Raw genomic sequence first — 21622 nt, 5'->3', positions numbered from 1 at the left:
AGCAAACATGGGCTGGACCAGGGGTCCCAGTGTGCTGCAGGTGGCAAAGATGCCACAAACAAGGCCATCCCCTCTGCCTGCCTGTGCACGGAGCAAGCTGGTGCCACACAGAGATGGCCTTACTCACCACTGTGATCAAAACGCATTTGGGTGGGGGTGCAGGGAAGCTACTGTCAATAAAGTGCTACTTGGTCGGGGGATTTCCCCCTTTTCCTTTCACTTCCCTCCAGCTGCAGCAGGGGTGGGGATAAGCAGGGACACTCACTGCTGCATGAGGAAAATTCCCCTGCTGAGGCTGATGAACCCGCCCGACGGGCGGCTGCCGGTATTACGTGTTGTGCCGCATGTGTATCCGCCAGCCACAGGGCCCTGGCAAGGGGCCCCGGCTGGAATTAACCTGCAGTAACCCCAGGCACAGGGGCAGCCTCGGCGGGTGTGCCTGCCTGGCCTGCGCTGGAGTATGAAAGCCATTATAATCCACTCATTCATGATGCTTAAAGAGCCAGAGGCGTTTTTCCCCTGGTTCTCCTGGAAGAGAGAAGGGTTTGGAAGCAGTAAGGCACAGCATTCCGGTCCTGATGGAGTATCTCGTGCTTTACCAAGCCCTGCCCACCATGTCATCAGTCAAACAAGTTTTAAAGTAACATTTATCATTTTTATTATGAACAAATAAAATTTCAGATCAGCACAACCAGATGTCTGTTTCCATATTAGTAGAAATTATTTCAAAAAGGTTTTTTTTCCCGTACACAAAACAGAGATACTACTATGCAGAAATCCCTAAGCTGTGAAAAATCGTATCCTACTCACATTTCAACAGTGACAGAGCTTAGACAATGTGCAGATTCAACTTTCCAATCCTTCCCTGAACACTCAACACTTAGACTTCTGCTCTTCACAGTACCAGCAGGGCTGGGAACGGTTTTGGAAAACAAACCAGTCCATGCTTCTGCCAGCAGCGGTGTGTGTGGTTCGTACTGTTCCTTCCTGTGCTCGGCTGGTCGGCAGCGAGCCTCACCCACACCTCTGGGAGGCAGGGTGTAACACCCCGTTACAGATAGGGAAACTGAGGCACAGAGTGTTTTTAAGTGACTTCGTCCCAAATCACGCAGTGAGCAAGTTGGTAAGCTAGGAGCGGGTCCCAGCTGCTTTAGCCATGAGGTCCCACTGCTGCTTTTTCTGCTTCCACCTTTCACAGACTCATTTAAGCTAAACATACAGACGATGCGTCCAGGACACAAACATGCCACCAAAAATATATATATATTTATAGGTATATATATATATATATATATCTCAAACAAAGTTCTACTTAAAGTGTTGTATCTGTTTCTTAATCTAACAAAAATTCTAACTCAAATACATTCAAAATCACCTGCACCCACAGTTCAATGTAGGCAATTAAATAATTAAGAAACCCCTTGAATGTTCATAACTCAGAAAAAAAAAACCAAAACGGCAAATAGCTGTCAATACTTCTATGTATATTAAAGAATGATTTAAGGCACCCAGAGATATTTGCCAATCTACCTTTAAAGTGACTGGACAAACACCAGGACTGTTTGGTTACTGCTCCTCAACTTCCACTCTCATTCCAGATTCTGGACCTGAATCAGCACTTGAAATTTGAAAGGAACCCTTGATGTCAAGCCCTGCTTCTCTGCTGAGAGGATGTGAAATACTGCTGCATTTCACAGCACGCATCTCTACTGTAGAGTATGTCACACTACACCTTTAGGACACCAGGAGCAAGGAAATCATTCTCCCCTCTCCCCTCCTCCCCTTTCAAATTACTGGCTGGAGCAAATTCATCCTCTGGGGACTTCCATGAGTTCAGAGGGGTTTACACTAGAGCAAAGTCAGCCCACAATTACAGAGCTAACAGTGTTTCTCTTTTCTTGGAGGGCTTTTTGGCTTTTTTCAAATGGTAGGATACAGCTCTAGCCACAACACCCTTTGCTCCAGCCAGCACCCAGGCAGTCAACAGCATCAGAGCAGTAAGGACGCTGTCTACTGAAACCAGGAGCTGAAGGACTCTCTTCTCCATTTGTCCTTGTTCCTCTTGGCTGGAGACCACATCACTCCTAATGGCTCAAAAACTCAAAGGGTCCCATTGCTGAGCATAAACAAGGTCATGATGGTGGCAGGGAGGGGAAGGTGAGGAGACAGGCTCATTTTCTGAGTAACAAGCTTGTTCTTGTTAAGGAGAACATCACAGAGCTATCCTGGCTCCTGGCGAGTTTCACTGCAGCAGGAGGAAGCAAAGCTGCAGACACTCGCTCCCGTGAAGCTTCCCTGGCTGCGACGTGGCAGAGCTGAGGTGAGGAAATTGGCATCTGCACTGTCTCTGCCTTCCCTGGCCTGCCTGAATAAGGGAGATGCTGCAAACCCCACTCCAATGTCACTTTGTTCCAGCTACCTCTTGTGCTTTCCTCCAGCTCCGATTGATGCATTGAAGCAACAAAAACAGTACCATTGCTACAACTAATAACAATAATAGTAATAAAAATTAATAATAACTAGGAGAATTAAGGGGGAAAAAGCATGTTCAGCTCAGTGAGAGGCGTGATGCCATAACATCCAGAGTGTAACCAACTGCCTGAACTCAAGCTGGTCTCTGTAACTTGCAGGAAACAACACCCACATTGACTTTTTCCCCAGCGCCCTCCAGCTGCATGCCCACATCGCTCGGTGATGTAACTGCCCTTTCTGCAGGCTCAGCCGCCCTCGCTGCCTGTCTCACTGGCAAAGAGCAAAGAGCGCGGCGGCGAGATGGCTCGCCGAGGGGGCTGGGAGGCAAGCTAAGGGACCAACAAGGAGCTCCTTCCCACTCCCTCTGGGCAGCAGGGAATGGCAAACCAACACAGCACACCTTGGGCAAGAAAGCACAGAGGTAGCTCACACTGGTGGCAGTTTCTCACCTAGAGGCCTCAACTTCCTTGAGCCCCCTGTGCCACCTGGCCCCACATTGATGTTTCTCAGGCACTTGTTGAGTGGAGCCCCCAAGAATGAAAATACCTGGTCCTGCAGACACTTTCACTCCTTCCTACACCTGCAGGTGCTCCCTTGTCCTGTCTCTGTGCTCAGCAAAGATGTGGATCTGCCTGCTACCCAGAAGGGACCCTGTTTTTCCAGCACATAAAGCAGCTTAGCTCAGAGGTGGAGCTTTGGTTTACATCCTTCTCCTCCTCTCCATTTAGACAAAGTCCCATTTGCCAGCAAAAATCCCAGTGGTGAACAAAACTCACTATGGGCTGGTCCTCCCCTTGGCAGCCAATGGCACACCCTTCCATCTGTCCTCCTCCTCACTGTGACTCTCCAAAACAGCTGTGGAGCTCAGAGTCATGCTCTGCCTTCAGTCCCTCGTGGCACAGAGGGCAGTGCAGGGAGGGAGTGCAAATTAAGGCCACCAGCACTCCCTCTCCAGTGCTCACTGCTGTTACAGCATCCCCCGGCCAGTAGTGGGGATGTGAAAGAGTCTGGGCACTCTTCTCTCCCCAGCCAGAGTGGCTAGGTGGTGAGGAGCAGTGGAGAATACTTTCCAAGAGACATCTTGGAAAGAAACAACTCTTCTTTCTGACGACAAGAGCAAGGGATGGGTCTGCTTTTCCCAGGAAGAGCAGTTGAGCCATGTCATGTCTGTCAGCAGCCCTTGAGAAAAGAGAAGGGACAGTGGCAGAAACTTTGGGGGGAAGGTAGTGGGGAGAGGGTCACTGATTTTGGCTCAACTCTTCATCTGGCTGGTTCAGGCTTCCCTTAGCTAAATAGTACATAGCCGACTGCAATGGGCCTCCCCAGGCCACTTCCTACCAGCTTCTCTTCCAGGTACAACTGGGAAAATGTAAAGCAGGAGACAGGTTAGAGAGACTGGAGAGGAAAACAGAAAGGGAAAGGAGAGGAGGGAAAGGGTGGCCTTGTGTTATAAGGGCAGAGTCCTAGGTCTTAAATACATCCTGCAAAATGCAGCATGGGAGGGGGGTGTTAAAACTCATTATCATTATCTTAAGCAAACTGGTAGCATTATTCAGTAGTTAGTTAACAGAACATTAAACTTTTGTCCAGCGTGTTTGGAGGGGGTGGGAAGGGAGAAAAAAGGAGGAAGGAGAGGTGTGGATGTGTGTGTGAAAGGGAGCGGGAACTCAGCCACTCTTGTGACTTCCATCTCCAGTCCGCAATTTCCGAGCCAGGATGACCTCCTTGGAGACCTTCTTGCGATCGCTGGCCAGCCCCAGGAGGCACATGAGGTCAATGAAGGCTGTGGTTAAGTTGAAGCGCCAGCCAAACTCACTGGTGGAGTAGTCATAGGGGAAGGTGTGGTGGTAGTTGTGGAAGCCTTCTCCTGAAAAACATGACCAGGGAGAGGATGTTGCAGAGCTCTAGGTGACAGACCCTTTATCTTACCCAAAGCACCATATTCTTGTAACGGGCTCTGGATTGAGTCCAGGTTCCTCTCTCCTCTCAGCCCAGTTTCACCCTTCTGCAATCTACCCCATCTCATTTGGGCATCACCCAGCATGCCAGGGCTGAGACGATGACAATCCCAGAGGAGTTTTGGTTCCTCTTGGCTTTAGAGGAAAGTAAGCATATGGCAGGGAACAGTGAAAGGCCCTGGTTCCCCAGCTGCACCAAAAAACGAGAGGATTCCTAATAGTTTTGCCCCTCCCATCACAAGAAATCTTCCAGTATTAATTCAGCTACCAGCTAGACCAGCAGCAAGCCCCCAACAAACCAGGCTAATGAATACTCTCACAACACTGGCAATCCTCATGTCAAATCCAAAGGACATTTCCAGATGAGGAAAAAAGCAGACACTAAACAGACACTTCTACTAAGCAATCTACACCAGTCAGCCACTATCTGGTCTGGACACTGTCAACACTGGCTTCAGTGCTCACCCCTTCAAAGACACTGCCTTGACTCCTGCTCCTACCCCTGAATCTCTGCAGTTCAAATCCCTCTCTACTAAAATTCCACAAGCAGATCCTTTGGTGGTGGAAATCAGTGGAGCCCCACTGAGATACAGTGGTGCAAAACAGATGAGGATTTAGGGAAAACCAGTAAGAGCATATGCTGATCCTGGAATGTACTTAACTAGATCTCCAAAATTTCAGTAAAAAATATGAAAGCATCTATCTTGTCTTATCCTCAAGTACCCCCAAAATCACCAGCTGTCCAGAGAACATGTCAAAATGTGAATCTGCTGGTTTTCAAGTTGACAAATCTCAGAGAGATACGCAGTGACGGCAGCACACGTTTTTTAGTCTAGTGAACGTGGCAGAGACCTCTGAACAGGGTAAATAAAATATTGCCATTGAGATAAGAAGGTGCTAAGTGTGGCAGAGTCCTTTCCAGCCTGGAAAGAGTCTGATGGGAGCTGATAACCCCACTGCCCTTATGTACTCACTGACTAGCACAGGAAACATCCTCAGATGCAAAGGCCGAAAGGTGCAGGGGAAATAGGGACACCTGGACTGATAGAAATTCCTAGAAGCAGTTGCAGCCCCAAGAGGCAGTCCCTGTTCTACAGTCCCCCTGCAGCAAAGACACAGATGTTGGACATACCTATGGCCCCCAGGCTGACCAAGGGGTTCTCCCGCGGGTTGATGTTCTGGTCATACGGCCGGTTGCCAAACATGTGAGCAGCACTGTTCACTAGCCAAGTGCAATTGAGCCCTACGGTGTAGCGCAGGATGGCTGGAATGAAGAAGCTGATGATGATGGACTCATCCCAGAAGTACCAGGGCACTACAGATGGCAGTGTGAAGCACAGCAACACCACTGAAGGCTTGTAGTATCTGGAAAGGAAGGGACCAGGAGGAAGGGGTTCAGTGGCAGAGGCAGGACAGGAAGGACTGATTCAGTCCTCCATTTGAAGGATTCATGCTCAGCTATACAGGGAAAATCAAGTGCAGAAATGCCTCACTCCTGAGCCTTGTATCTTTTGCTCTGGATGTGCAGAAGCCATGCCTGGAGATTCCCAAGTCCTATCATCAGGCAAGAGACTCAGACTAAATCCTGCTCTCCTCACATCTGCACAAAGCAATGCTCCCATCACCATGGGGGTGAGTGAGAGTCCAGACATTCAGACACCCAGAAAAGCTGCTGCTTTTGGCTTCATCTGTCATTTGCTTCTCAGCTGTATTGGTCCCCATAAAGGCAACCCCGTGCTTTCAGAGTCCCACACATGGTCCTTTCTCTGGCTTTGGCCCAGTGCTGCAGCTCCTCCTTGCAGACTTGGCTCTGCCTACAAATACACCCCATCAACAAGTGCAAGCAAGTGGCACAGATGAGCATGTGGGCTCTCTCACACTAGAAGAGTGGGAATAGAGGAAGGTGAACCGCTCTGATGACCCACAAGAAAAGTCAGTCTGGGACTGTACTAGGAACTGCCTGACTTAGGCTGGTTACTATTTGGGTTAAGTCCCACATCCCTGCAGCCTTTGTGATAGGCTCACCTTCTCTGCATCCTAGTATAGCTCCAGATGGGTGAGAGATACCCTACCCAAGAGGCACCAGTGAATGCAGACTGTTCTTCCCAGTTGCTGCACCTCTCACATCTCCATTTTCAACCCTTCTTTCACCATACTGTTTCCAAAAGACTGAGGGAAGAGGGGCACACACATGGCCTAGAAGGTGTACAATCTCCAAGGATGTCTCAGAGGCACCTGTGTGTGGGCTCTGGGCCAGCCAAAGCAGCAGCTGGGCTGTGGGGTGAGCAGGTGTGGAGTGGCTTTGTGGTGGGAATCTCAGCCTGCTGCTAGCAAGATGCTGCAGGGTAGGCAGGCAAGAGAAGGGCATGGGAGGGCTAGAGGTAGCACTGGATTCTAAACATTTCTCATAGGAGAGGAACAGCTCATTTCTCACAGCTCATCTCACAGCAAAGCCTTGGGCATGCTGAAGAGTCACATTTCTCACATGATGCGCTCAATCCTCTCACATTCCATCAAAGCCATTTGAGTTCCCAGCCCATTTGTCCCTGCCCCATTCCCCATGGCTCCCCACTAAGGCTGACCCCACTACTCACCTGCGCTGGAACATCACCACTTTGTCAGCCTTGATGTCACTGAGGTCCAGCTTCTGTCCCTTCTCGATGACGTCGGGGTGCTTGCGCACAAGCAGCCAGCCAATGTGGGAGAAGAAGAAGCCGCGCATGGCGTTGTGTGGGTCTGCGTCTGTTTCAGAGAACTTGTGATGGACACGGTGGTCCCGGACCCACTCGTAGATGTCATTCTGCAAGTCAGCAGGAGTGAAAACTTAGGGTCAGGGCTGGAGATGTTCCCTCTGAATTACAAAGTGGCCCGAAATGCTTAAATACGTAAATCCTGTTGACCTGAACTTGTATCAGTGGCATTATGTCTCAGTAGGGTTTGGGGTTTCTGACCTTTAAAACAGAGGTTGAGTTTTGGCTGCACCTCTCCAGTTTTTTGGGAAGTGGTGCCTCATTGCTGCTGCTCTTTGATTGGCCAACTCTGGGCTGGGGGGGGTTTGCACCACACCCATGGTGCTGCAGGCTCTGATTGGTCAGCCTGTGCCCCACCCCTGCAGCAGCCACTCTCATTGGCTGGCTGGTGCCTCCTCTCCTATGCTCGGCTCCTGTCCCATCCCCATCCCTGTCCCCATCCCCATCCCTGCACAGTGCCAGGTGAGGCTGACCTGCCCCTTCCCTCTACCTGACATTTCCCATAGGTCATCCTGCCTTGCTTGTCCTGGGATTGCCTAATCAGATGTTTAACTTCGGGGGAGCAAGGCTTTTTTCAACTTTTTTTTTTTTTTTTCCATTAGAAATCAAACAGTCTTAAAATTAAGGTCCCTTTTTAGAAGGAGCACAAACACACCCTTTCAATGACATTTCTCAAAAATACCTCTCTTCAGCCCCATTACTGTTCAATTTAAGCAGCAAAATCAATACCGTTTGGAAAATGTAAACGCTTTTATCATTTGTATTATGAAATGATTGCTTTGGCTAGTTTTAAGAATAGATTTTCATAAGCCTGTGATCATTTTTTGTATCAAGATTTCAATGAGCTTAAAGCCATGTATTACACCATCCTAGAAAACATGAAATAGAGATCTAACCATGGCTCTATTACCTGTATTACACAAGAGGCTCCTTAATCACCTGTATACCCAGGACTTTTCCTGAAAACACTTTGAAGATAGGGAAATGGCATAACCATCCCTATTTCTTGCCTCGAAAGACTAATGGACTTGTACACACAGGGAGCCTGTAACAGAGACTCAACTCCTCAAGTCCTTTTCAGGTATTGTAACCACTCCTCCTTTACCTGAGATAAAATTATTTACCTGCAGGCCATTCAAGAAGGCAATGATAGACATGGACCAGCGTTAAAGTCTTGCTTGTTTCCTAATAGTGGGAACTGCTGCCTTCCTTCCAGCCAAATATCTCCAAGTATCAGCGGCCCTTGCTGATCATGGCCAGAGCCTGGTCACTCAGTATTCCCCCAGAAGAGGGTGGCCCAGCTGCCTTCCCTATCTAAGTAAGCAGAGAAACTCAACCAGTACCTATGCTGGAAAAGTTCCACCCGTGACCCAAAGTCTCTTTCACATCCCAGACCCTACACAGCACCATGTAACATGAGAAAGCCCAGTCTGAAAGTTGACAACTTGGGCTTGCACATATCGGAAGGTTTTCCCTGTCTTGCTGGAGGCAGGAGGCACAAATCTGGAAAGAGACCATGTAACACAGCTGGATCATGGTATGACTTCATCTACCCCATCATCCTGTCTACAAACAAAATCAGGAGTCTCAAACCTGAACAATCTGTATCTTGACCCAAACTTTAGCTCATTAACTTTTCTACAGCTCTTATTTTGGGCCCACCTCTAACTGTAACGCTCACTGAAAATCATGACTTTCTGAGAAGAGCAAGCAAAGCCAAGGAGAATGTTTTCTTCCCTGGCATATCCCAGCTACAGGCTATAACCATGAGACCTTCTGTTGTGCTGCAGCTGACAGGTCTTGCAGGTGAAAAAGCCAATTAGATGCAGAATTCATAAATTCTCTGAAATTACAAGTCACAGGTCTCTGAGCAGCCAACACGTGTTTTCTGGAGGACCTAAGATAAGACAGTCCATAAACTTCCATGATCTTAAAAGTTCCTGATCTCCTCTGCTGCCACTAATAGGAATGAGAGAAATTCAACATAAATCTTCTCCTGATCTCACTGAAAGTAACTACTAAAAAAATCCATGGGGAATAGTATCGAATTTTCACTAAAACTTTGGATTAGTTCCTATTGAAGCGGAAATATCTCTCTGTCTCTCATCTTTGTCTATTCCTATCCCCTACAGCAATAGCTCAGCAAATTCTTTCCCCCTCTGCCCTATAACCCTGTGAAAGATGGTCTTTGTACAGGACTAGCTAATACACAGCAACCCATCCTGCTGCCTTGCTGAGTGCTGGACCACTGGCTGGAATCAGCAGCTTGGTCCCTCCCCTTCCTCATCAAAGACAGCTGTTTGGTACTATCAGAGAAGAAGAAATTCATTGATGTTTTAGAAAGTTTTTCAAAGCTTAAAAAACTTTACTCTGTTTTGATTACATTTTAAAAAATCATATCCTCTGGAGAATTACTTAAGAGCACAGCACTGATACTTTTGTGTTCACCTTTTTATAGCAGAAAGTGCTGCATTCTGACACCTTTCTGAGTCCTTCCCACAGACAAGCAACCCTTCAGTACAGTTGGAGGATGGAGTGTTGTTAGAGCTGACTTTCAGCAGCAAGCCTGAGAGGGTTTATTTTTCTGTGCCATGCCAATCTGGGTTTTCACTCTGACTTCTACAGATTTGCAGTTTTGTTTGTTTTGGGGACTGTGAAGTAGTCTCACAGTAGTTAGGCAATATCCTGAGTTAAGAGCTCTTTGGGAGGTGAAGCAATCTCCCAAGGTGCTTAACAGTGCCTGCAGTCACTTGTGCCACTGAATGGGCCCAACCCTTCTCTCCTTAAAATATCACTGACCTGGGACAACTCTCTGGAAGCCAGTGGAGCGATTTGTAACGTGATTAGTCCTAAATATCACTCTTCTGAATGAGAGAAATATCCCCTAAATCTCAACAAGTTCTTGGTCTTTATGAAGTAGCAAATTCCACATCCTGTAGAATTCTACAATCCTTGGCTTAGCAGATGTCTTCTCCTTTATCAGCCACACAGCAAAAGGAGAGTGAGGCAACACCAGGAAAACACTTAACACTTCCACACCTCTGTCATGGGACCTGGTGCAAGCACAGGGAGACCACACCTTAAGAGAAAGGTACATTCCTGCTTCAGAGATTTCCTACCCCTGGCTTTGGCCTGTTGTCCTCTCAACACTGGGTTTGTCTCAGAGTCAGCCTCTGATGGGACAAGGTAAAGACAACGAGACAGACTCCAGCATTGCAGTGTTAGATGGAAAGGGCTGTCTTCCTAACAACAGGTAGTAGATAGAATAGAGGAGCCTCTTCATCAGATTGTCCCCTATCTGGGACAGGGATTCATGGGAGCACTTCCTTCTGAGGAGCAGTGGGACACTGAGGAAATGCTTACCTGGAAGGCCATGGAGTTGGCAATAGTCAGGAAGATGCGCAGGGGCAGCGTGGCTTTGTAGGAGCGATGACTCCAGAGGCGGTGAGATCCAGCTGTGATCCCCAGAGCACTCACCACGAAACACAGAAGAGCTACAAAGGAAAAGAAGGTGTTTGAGCAGTTGGAGCAAAGCTTCAGGCAGGGCAACACAAAGGTGGACCTTTCCCCAAATCTGTATAAGCAAGAGAGGAATCCATGGAGAGCAGATTGGGGCAATAAAACTCCATGTGAGATTGACCAAGCTACCAACTGGCCTCCTAGGCAATGTGGACAAAGCAATTCAGCTCTTCATCTCTAACAAGGAAGGAGGCTCCCCCTTAGAAGACTCACAAGGGCTGGTTCTTCAGCATAGTGCCATCTGTCATAGTGCAGAGTAGTCAAAATTGTATAAACTGGCTGCTTTCATAAAGCACTGTGGTAAAAGCACTGCAGTCCATCAGGGAACAGTTTCTCCCTTTTCTCCCACCCCAAATACTCCAGGCTCTTGCTTTCCCATCTCACCAAACCCCAATAAATCTCTTTTGCATTATTTCCACCCTGAGATGATAGATAATCTTAGCATTCTTGAGTGGGACAGCTCAAGCCCAGGGTTAGGCTTTTCTTCTGCTCCCTTTCTCAGCAGAAGCTGGCAAAAAAAAGATCTAACCTATCCTCCCACTGAAGTCTGGGTTTCACCTTCAGCTCTAGCACTGGTCTAAAAGCTGCCCAGAGGCTACTGTTCCTAGGGTCTTTTTGATCCCTCCCTCTGCTCAAGTCCTGCACCTTTCACAGAAGGAAACCCCAAGGCTAATGATTCATTGCAAGTTGTGCCCATGGCAGAGGCAGATGTTGCTGTGCCCTGTTGAGCTTTGAGGCTGCTTCGTGTGTTCCCTCTTCACACAGGGCAAAAGGAATTCCTTGCCCCTCTGGCATCTAGTAACAAACCACATCCCTCTCCCAATACATCATGAGTTCATATTTGCCCTGGTCTGTGTGCCTGTTTGCCCTCCTGGGAATTCTGGAAATTAACCTCAGCTCCAGCACCTGATGCTAAAACGGAAATGGAGAAAAGATCCCAAGAGTTTCATAGCAGCATTACACTAGGAAAGTAGGGTAAGAAGAAAGTTGGTTCTGCAAATTAACTCTTCCTCTAGAAGGAAGAGTCAGGAAGTTTGGCAGAAAGAGAGCATTCAACAGCTGGTTTGCTCTGCAAGCTCAGACACAAAGAGGGAAGGGTGCACATCTGTGAACAGGTCAACTGATCCACCTCTAGTCCTCTGGGGGAAGCAGTGCCTTCTTACCAGTCCCCCAGGGCAAACTTTTTCTGGTATAAATTTGCATATTTCAGCCAATTGTATCAATCATGAAAAGAGTTCCTTATTCCTTCACATAAGTGCATGGATAGGAATTGCTGGTAGTATGCTTGACATTCAGCCGTTCAGTCCAGCCAAATGGCTCTAATCAAGTTTGTCTTGAATCCAGAAAACCAGATACTCTGACAGAAACTTGTCTGGAATCAGAAATCTGAGACCTCTGCCAGGCATGGCCCGATTCTTTAATTCAAAATAATACAGGCTTTATTTCTGCTCATCTCCTGCTTCATCTTTCTTCTGTCACCTCCTTTTTGTTGTTCTACATTCCCAGCGTAATCACTTATCCACTAAAAGCCTGTCTTGGATGTCTTCTGGCCCCTTAAACTTGCATGAACTCTTCTCACTTCCATCCCACTGCACAAGAGTGACCTTCCCTGTCTGCTGATCTGACTGCGATTCCCCATCTTCATCTTCTCCCTTGGTTCCCTGCCTGCTGCTGAGTGCAGCACAAGCCTTGGACCAGCACAACTCTGCCTTGTGTCTCCCAGCACCTTGGCAGTCTTTCAGAAGAGCTGAGCATGCAAATACAGCAGGATCCAGCCTTTCCAAGAGACAACAGAGCTGAACAAAGCTCACAAAGCTGTCAAATGCAGACAATTACACAGACAATTCTCAGAATTTGCCTGTGGATACCCCTCTTGGGAAAAGATGACACCAGCAACAATGACATTATCAACAAGTACAGGGAATCACAAAAGAGATGTGATGGGGACACCAAACCCAGACAACCCAGTATCTGCTTTTGGGTGTCCTGTCCTGGAAGCTTTTGTAAAAAAATTGGAAAAGCACCCACTGCTTTTGGGTGCCCCGGCATAGAACAGACTCAGCCTCTATCCAAAGCCTGTGAACCTCAGCAGCTCATGCTGACTTCTCTTGGACCTGCATGCCAGGTCACTACAATGGCCATAACTCTCTAATTATAATCCTGTGCTGCCTGGCCTCATGCCCGTGTACAGAAGCTGTAGTTTATCTAAGGGGCACACTTTCTGTGGCAAAGCAAGTGATTCTCAGTCTATGCATTGATGGCACCAGCCCCATAGAAAGCCAGACCCTACCTGGAGATCCATCAGCCATATCTAAGAGTTTATGTGACAGTGACAGGACATGCACAATGACTGAAATCCTTGTGGAATACAGAAGAATCCAGTACCTTTATGATTCAGAGAGTTCGCCCCCACAAACAGATACAGTGATGATCAATCATTGCATAGTCAGGGAATCAGCATCTCACAAGGAAGAAGAAAAACTCCTCCAAGATCATCCACTAAGAATTTAATTGGAAAGAGAGTAGAGAAGGTGAAATAAAGTAGCACAGATTTTCACACCTGCCCTGTGATGCTGCCCCAAACTGAAGGACTTAGGGACTCCATCAGCTAAGGATTCAAAGTCATTTTCCATCCTGTGCTTTGAACTACACGAGATTCAAAATACTGGCAACTCACAGGTGATATTCCCAGTGACCCATTCAACTGGAATACAAAGAATTATGACCACTGACAGTAATAAGCACTCAATGCTCCAAAAATTAAACAGAAAACATTCTGCATTCAGTCATAGCTATGATTCATTAAGCTTTACCTCTTTAGGGCTCAGATTCAGACCCAAGCTATGATGAGAAACCAGGAATGTGCTGAAAGCATTGCCACCTGCAGTGAACACCAAGGATGTTTACATGTAAAGAGGTGCTTCTGATGCAGTATGTGTCCTTGGGCTTTTGCTCTGTGCACAACTGTTCCGTCCTTGCTGCCCAGTCTCTGTTAGCCAGGTGAGTCCTGCTACTCTCAGGAGAAAGATACCAGGGGCAATGAAATTTACAGGCTGCACAAAGGGAAGAGTGTTTAGGAGGAGCAATAGGATCTGCTGTCACTGAAACCTAACTTCCCTGCCACACTCAGGGAAGCACACCACCTGCTACTTTAGCCTGGAGGGAGCACTAAGTGGTAAGGTGTTGCCAGCTATAGTCTTGATGGGAAAGTAAAAAAAACACTGTAAACACTTTGCTGGTCATATCTCTGGGGGTAGTATTGGCTGAGATTTTCTGACTGTCAGTTGCCTAAATTACCCAGCAAGGTTCACCTTGGTCCAAAGATAATACAGCAACAACAAAATATGGTATCAACCCATGCTCCTAGAGCCTCTGGCACTGCAGGGATCTGAGGTGTTGATAGAGCACCATGTTGAGAGGAACCATTCTTGTTTACAGACACTGCGTCCAGGCCAACAGGAGCTAGGACAATTACTGACAATTACAAATACTGCTGCATCCAAGGGCTAAAAAGACTACCCACAAATCATGTTTCCAGCGAGGATATGAGCAATTGGAGAAGAAACTGCCCATCACCTTTGCATTCTGCCCTTTAAGACGCAGTCTCTGTGCCATTTAGCAAATGACATAAAATGTGCCCATGATCCTTGAAAAGACTAAGCAAGACTTTGAGAAGTGCAGTGGAAAAGACAATAAATAAAAGGGGACCTGACTAGAAAGCCAGTGCTGGACAGGCTCGGAGAGCTCTTGTGATGGTGAGCTCTCACCTGATCAACAACCCGAGCTCATTCTGGGAGGCTCTGTACCAGAAAGAGATCAGGGGAGACAATGCACACAGCAACGCAGAACAGCAAACAATGATGAAGGCAGGGCTGGGGAGCTTGAGAGACAAAGAGGAATCAGCACACAGAGAAACGAAAACAAAAGAGGACAGTCACCAACATAACTGGTTTCAAAGGGACAGGAACATCAAGGAGATGGTGGCCTGGATGAAGTAAGTATAAGCAATGGATAAATTACAGAAGGTAGATGAGCCACCAGGCCCCACAGCTGCCTGTTGCAACACAACAGAGAACACCCCAGACCATGCTAATTTCATATTATATGTAAACAATCTAAGGAAGAAATTATCTGAAAAACAAACAAAGAAACAAGCAAAAACTCCAGCAGCTCCAGAACTACCATTGCTAGAGCTGGCCTGCCATGAGCCCATGGTGTACTGCCACGAGCAACCCAAGTCACTGCTGCACTATCCTTGTGTATCCATGGGAACTGTAGTCCTCTCCTTGCTACCAGAGGGTGATGGGAAAAAACACCAAGTCACTGACATGACATGACAGCCACAGATGCCTTGTATATGCCAAATAAAGGTATGAGCTGAGAAAAGGGCAATGCAAGGAGCAAGAAGCCTTGTGCTGAGAAGGTAGACATGTGGAGGATCAGAGTATTCCCGTTCCAGTTAGTGCTGGAGGACAATGGACTATAAGGGAACTCTGATTTGGCTGTAAGGTGCCACAAACAGTGGTACTTTCCTGGAACAGGAGTGCAGGACGGGGAGCTTGGTGGAGCTACTCCAACTTTAGTAAGGCCAGATAGATCTTCAGCCAGTCCAGAACAGTGCAGTTCCCCCAAACACCATGTCCTTCTCCCACTCCCAGAACATGTCACTCCAGAATCCACCATGGAATCTTGCAGTGCCTCATAGTGGCAGGAGAGCAACTGGCACTTCCCATCAGAATTGACTGGGCGAGGAGAGCAGGAAAGATTGACACCAGATAAAAAGCAAAGCAGATTCCTGGGAAGTGCCATGAGATGATGCCATACAGACATCCTAAAGAGGTGCACAGTTGCAAAGACACTGCCTCAGAGACCATTTTGGAGTAGGGTGGGGTTTAGCAGAATGCAAAACAGCATTAACTTTCTGGATAAAGATGCTCAAGCCCTCGTACGTATCCCAAGGGCACTCAAGGGATAAGGGTTGGATGGATTTGGAAATCATGGAGCATATCAGCAGCTTGAAATGAAGTCAGTAAATTCAACTCACTTTTTTTCCTTCTCCTTGCCCCAACATCCTGAGGTTATCTGACTGGAGTTGGAGGACCCAGGCTGTCACCTCAGTGAGTGGGAGAAGCCAGCAGTTCTTTGCTTAGCCTCCAGCCCAGGGATGGGACACACAGAACAGGACCAAGAGCCCTGAAATGCTCCTCCAACATCATGCTGAGGCTGCATGTTCTGCCCAGCTCTGACAGGCCAGGGGAAAGTACAGCCTGTCAGGTTTTCACAAGGGAAAGGCCCAGCAAAGTCTTCTTTCACAACATCCCCCTGAAAGGCCATGACTGCACAAGGGAACACATCAAGGCCTCTGCTTTTGCAGATGCTGTAGCCAGGCCCTGGCTGTTGCCTCCAGTGAGGAGGCAGACCCCTGCCTGTGAGAGGCTGATAAGGATAAGAGGAAGAGTCAGCCTGGCCATCCAGGAAGCCATCTCCTTCCCGGTTCAGCTGTGACACTTGTTGCACACAGCCATCAGGAAGACAGACTTTGAGAGGGTGACAGACCAGGTGGATCGCCCCAGGGCCCTTCCATAGCCAGCCTGAGCAGGAAGCGGGAGCACTACTGAACCCAAAAGCCACCCCAGCAGACCTCAATCTAGACTGTTGCTTTTTGTTTCAGGATGTTCTGTTTCACAGGGAGGCAGGGGCTGGATGCAATCTCTCGACCTCCCTACTGGGAGCCATTTGGTTTCTGGACTCCTCCAGGGGTCCACACAAAAGCTCATGGAAAGCGAAGCTCTCCTGCAGAGTGGGCCCTGGGCCCAGCTGTCTTTCAAGCAGTCAGAGGAGAAGTTTGGTTCCTACCCAGGACAAGATCCCTGAGAAAGCAGAGCTTTCCCTAGCTACCTTCTGCTGGGTTGTGCTTTCCACTGGAATTTGCTGCCTGGAGAGATGCTTATTTATTTTCTGAAAGTCATCAGGCTTAGTTCCGGGATGACAGTGGCTAATCTGTGCTTTTTTAAGAATGATAAAAGACCTGAGCTTCAGACTTAATTCTTGACTTTTATCTTCAGCACAACTGTATTTTGTCTCTTTTCCCTCATACACACATTGAGGCTCTGTGGGATTTACACTTCCCTGGTAAGGACAGGAATGGTTCTCGTGTCTGGGCAGCAGTCTCGTGCCAAGTAGTGCTCTGTACCTTGCCTCCCCAAAAACCCGTTCAGGTGCTCTTGCTAGCATCTTTCTTCCTAACTTTCTGGCACTGTCACAGTACTCTATCAAACAGTTTTTGTTCTTCACGCCAATAGCAGCTACACATTCAGGATATTTCCAGTCCTAACATCTGTGAATCAAGTTTGTTCTTTGAGCAGACAAGCCAAATCCCTGCCAAATCTTTCCCTCTCATGTGTGACCTTACAAGAGGCACTAGCAAGTCCTTCCACAGCTTGCTACAAATCTGGCTGAAGAGCTGCTTCTAGAAGCCCCCTGCTTCTTTCTCTCTCATCCCCAAGTCTATGGGCCTGGAGGGAAAAAAACCCCAGCCAACAGACTGGGGGGTTGCAGATGCCCAGAAACAGACAGAGGAATGTGCTTACCCCACGCCAGTGTCTGGATCTTTGCAGAGGGTATCAGCGTCAAGGCGAACAGGGCCCCAAGGTGCAGCAGGCTCATGAGGATGATGTTCCTCCAGACGTATCGCAGCGGGGGCTTGGGGCCCTCTTTCTCCCGGTAGGTCTCATCAAAGATATCGTCTACCATGCCCCGGTCTGCTGCCAAGTCCTCATGGTTGAGTAAGTCCTTCTCCGTGACAGCATTTCCATTACTGGTCACCCGGGAGGTGACTGTGCCACCAGCAGTGGTGCTGGAGGTGGAGGAGAACTCCTTGAAGAGGTAGCAGGGGATATTTTCAAGAAAGGAAAGAAGAGAAAACAAAATAAGAAGTTGGTGGTTATCAATTAAAGAAATAGAAATACATGCATCTAGGCAGGCAGTGTAAAGATTCACAGCCTGTAGTTTCCCTGGAAGGCTCCATTCTTTCAGCTGAGCCCTTGGCACAAAGATCCTGCTCTGGCCACATGGAGTCATGGCCTGAGAGGACGGGGACCTGCTCTTTCTGGAGAGGAGGTGAATGGTAGGGTGCCAAAAGTAAAAAAAATACTTGAAAGCCAGTCTCTTTTCCACCAGTGCCTTTGGTGAGATCATTTGCAGACTGCAAGGATTTTTATTTACATTCAGTTTGATTAGTGGATGGTTTTAGGTGGGTCTGGGCTTGTGCATAAATGGACAACAAAAAGGAAATCTTATGAATGAATAAAGAGGTGGAAGAGAAATATGGTCTCAAACACAGTTTTATAATAAATCAATGGGCTGCTCCTGAAATCCTACTTATTTGTCACCCCACCTGGGATCACAGGGGAACATCAGGAAGATCCACAGGGGGATTTCTCTGCCTCCTTATCTTGCCCGCCTCACCTTCCAAGATGGGATGTGGCAAGACCAACATGCTTGAAGATCAGTGGACAGAAGCAGTCAGGTGAGGTACTTCTAGTTAGAACTGCAGCTACTTATCCTGTGCCTGCTGCTAAGACTCTTATCCCTCTCTCATTTCCCACCCACAGGCAAACTGAGGCAAGGGAAGACAATCCTCTGATCTATGGCCACCAGCATGTAGAGAGGAAGTTTTAAGCAGCAAAGTTGGCTCAGCTTGGCTCCTGGCTCCCTTCTGTAACTGTGACACAACATTCCCTCAGAACATGCTTGTTTGCCCTGGCTGAGTGACAGCCTGCCCCATCAGGCATGCATGACAAAAGGAGCAGGCAGGATTGACCCTAATGAGACAGGTCAGTGAAGCCTGAATCACCGATTTCCATCTCCATCCAGACAGCCCGTGCTTGCTGGTACTGTGCCTGCTGGTACTCGCAGCCTTTTGTCAGCCCCAAGTGCCCAACGTGGCCCCACCCGGGGGTGCCACGCACGTGGGATGCAAGGGTGTGTCCCACACACATCACCCCATCCCCTGCCCCTTGGGACACATCCCTCTGCCACCCAGACTGCTGCCTCCATGGGTGAAGGGCACTACAGGTCAGCCAGCAGGAACAGGAGGGCTGGGACTGCAGGACGGAGCATGGTCAAGCTGGGAAAGCTCCTTTCCCTATAGAAATCTCTGCTGAATTAGCAGCAGATTCCCACTCAGGTGTTCAGGATTCATAAAAGACCACCATCCTGCCATGGCCTAGTTTCCTGAGGGAGGCATTAAAATCAGGCCAGGCAGCTGACGTGGCCACCCCAACTCCTCCCTTTCCCAAGGGTTGAAACTGGAGGGTTACAGACATACCTTCCGATGGGGAGGAGCTGGCAAGGCTGACAGATTCCCCACATTTGGGAAGTAAAATGATCTCTACAGAGGAGCGCTTTCAGTTTTTCCTCAGGGAATCAAAAGGTTTGAAAGGAAAAAAACTGGACACAAAGTATCCTGCTGCCTTCACTGCACACAGGCAAGCTGCTGAGCTTGGGACTGGCTCTTCGGCATCCTGGCTATCTCTGCCTGCTTACCTAGTTAACGTTTTAAGGGTAGGATACTCTCATCTGCTAGAGAATTTAGAGGTAATCCCCACACCAAAAGAATCATGAGAAATGGCTTCTAATCCAGAGATTAGGCAAGGAGAAGTCCTGCCTGTTCCCAAGTGTTAGATATTCTCATCTAGCATTTTGGCAGAAAGGTACAATTTTCTTTCTTGGCTGCAAGACAATCTACCAAAAAGACCCAAGACTTGTCTATGCAGGAAAAATTCCCAGCAGTGATAGGTGGTATAATTAGACAGGTAACACACCCCATATGGACATGCTGCTTCCAGAGTAAGAATGTGGGGTTGGAGTTGCATTTTTCTCCTCCATGATAGCTTATGTCACTGTCAAAGTTACACAGGGGCAGAGGAGGAGGAGGGAAAGCGCAAAGAAAACAGCAGAGAGGAAAAGAAAATCTCTTCTGGAGTTGTAGCCACATGAGGAATTTTACCAGCATACCTATGCTGCTGGAATTACACTGATATAATCAGGCTGGTCAATTCTCACATGTAAACTAACCTTGAACAAAAGGGCTATAAAGCAGCTGTGAAACAGCTCCACAGTTACAAACTTGGTGGGAGGAGCATGGGGGGATGAGGGAGGGAGAGAGGTAGAAACGGGGGAAAGAAAGAGGATTTTTGTCCCCTTATGACCATAGTGGCTCCTACCGAGGAAAATGGGATGGAGATTGATCTGGAGTTTAGGGCTGAGAGAGGGAGGAGGCCAGCTAAATAATTTTCATTAGCTTTCCCTCATTTCCGAATGGCTTTGCAGCTCTCATCTGCAGAACAGATGTGTTTCCCCATCTACACTCCCACCTCCCCAGCACTGAACATGCCATAGGTGATCCTGGCACCCAGCCAGCTTATACAACCAGCTGCAGCTCAAAGGCTCCCGCAGCGGGCACGGTGTATGAGCCCCAGGGCACTGAATCTCGGGTCCGGCATATTTGAATATACCCAGCGTGACCCAGGGACAGGATTCTTTCCAGCTTCCAGGATATGACCCAAAATACATGCCAAAACCATGAAACATGGTTTGAACACACTGCCTTTGACATCCATTTTAGGAGGGGGGGAAAGTAAAGTTCTTTACATCACAGCAAGCCTGGAAGGTCATGGCACCTGCACAAAAGCACCAAGGGAGACCCTGGGTGCTGCTGACAGGAAAAGAGCAGGGGTATGATTTACATCCACTTCTAGGCATTGGCAGAGGGGGGAAGGATGAGAAGGTGGGAGCACAAACACCAGAATCAAGCGCCTGCCTCCTCCCCTTGGGCAAAGGGTGGTGGCTGTAAGGGTCAAAAATAAAAATGAAAATCTTTAAAAATCCAACAGCTCCACATGTCTTACTGGTGTCAGGTTATTATTCAGACCTTCTTATGCAAAAAATGGGCAGTCTCCCTATTGTATGCTTGCTTGGCTCAAGCAATGCAGTCACAGTCATTCATTTCATCTGGGCAGCCGGCTTTCACCTTGCGTCTGTCCTAGAGACGCTTCCTGCTGCAGTATTTGGTTTTAAAACACTGCGAGTAAAACCCCTTTCTTATCACAAATAAAATTAATTAAGAATTTTTTTTAAAATCCCAGTCTGAGTATTATAAAAAAATTTATGACTTCTTGGCACAAAAGATCTTCTTGAATAGCCCTTCATGCTACTCAAGCACCCAGGATGTTTCGATGGGTGTTTTCAAAATAACCCTGTATTTTATGCTCAGTCTACCTGAGGGCACAGGATCCAGGAAGATCACCTCAAAGGCGGATGTCTCCGCTTCATCCGCGGGCTCCCCACCAGGCTTGGGCGATGTTTTAAGTTCCCACTGAGCCCCTTCGCCTCCCCGGCTGCGAAGCGGTGCGGAGAGGACCGGGCACGCACGTGTGAATACGTGTGTGTGTGCACGCACAGACACGCGTGGATGCCCACACCTTCCTCCCCAGCAGCGCAGCAGCGGAGATGAAGGAACAAGGGGCGAGGGGAAGACAAAGCACCCGCACCCCGGGGCCCCGCTCACCTCCTCTTGCAGCAAGTGCGCAGGCATGGGGCGGCCTGTGTGTGCTCCTCGGCGCGGTACGCGGGCGCGCAGCTCCCCGGCGCTGGCGAGAGGCTGGCTCCGGTCGGCTCCTCGCTCGGCGAGCTCTGCGGCTGGCGGAGGCGGGTGCGGAGCTATTTAAGGGGGGCTGCTTGCTCGGCTGCTGGCGGGGCTGGACTCTGCGCGCCCCGGCCTCCCGGTGACCCCCTGCCCGCGGCTGGGATGCGCGGGGTCAGCGCGGAGGGCGGCGAATCGCGGCGGGGGCCCGGCTCTCGACGTAGCCGGGGGGAGAGACGGGGCGGAGCGGGCAGGGGGGCGGGAGGGAGGAAGGATGC

At 48.6% G+C, this 21622-nt stretch overlaps 1 protein-coding gene across 1 annotated transcript; it reads right to left on the bottom strand.

Annotated features, from left to right (window-relative positions):
• Positions 1 to 633: 633 nt before the first annotated feature.
• Positions 634 to 21385, bottom strand: SCD (stearoyl-CoA desaturase). Its single transcript, XM_063163630.1, has 6 exons — positions 21270 to 21385; positions 17290 to 17575; positions 10544 to 10674; positions 7025 to 7230; positions 5563 to 5795; positions 634 to 4339 (listed from the first exon to the last, which is right to left on the bottom strand). Exons 1-6 carry the CDS (start codon positions 21294 to 21296, stop codon positions 4140 to 4142), a joined length of 1083 nt encoding a protein of 360 aa, XP_063019700.1. The 5' UTR covers positions 21297 to 21385; the 3' UTR covers positions 634 to 4139.
• Between the last annotated feature and the right edge of the window lie 237 nt (positions 21386 to 21622).

The sequence above is a fragment of the Melospiza melodia genome, chromosome 9 (genome assembly GCF_035770615.1).
Source record: "Melospiza melodia melodia isolate bMelMel2 chromosome 9, bMelMel2.pri, whole genome shotgun sequence".
Classification (NCBI taxonomy): Eukaryota; Metazoa; Chordata; class Aves; order Passeriformes; family Passerellidae; genus Melospiza; species Melospiza melodia.
The sequence above is the reverse complement of the archived record's forward strand: the minus strand, read 5'-3'. Positions and strand labels throughout refer to the sequence as shown.

Bases quoted from the DNA above. Each gene is read 5' to 3' on its own strand.
- SCD (XM_063163630.1), bottom strand. From the start codon at position 21,296: ATGCCTGCGCACTTGCTGCAAGAGGAG. The intron at 5,796-7,024 runs GTGAGTAGTGGG...CTTCCTTTCCAG, and splicing joins GTGGTGATGTTCCAGCGCAG to ATACTACAAGCCTTCAGTGG. The intron at 4,340-5,562 runs GTATGTCCAACA...CATGTTTTTCAG, and splicing joins GGTCAGCCTGGGGGCCATAG to GAGAAGGCTTCCACAACTAC.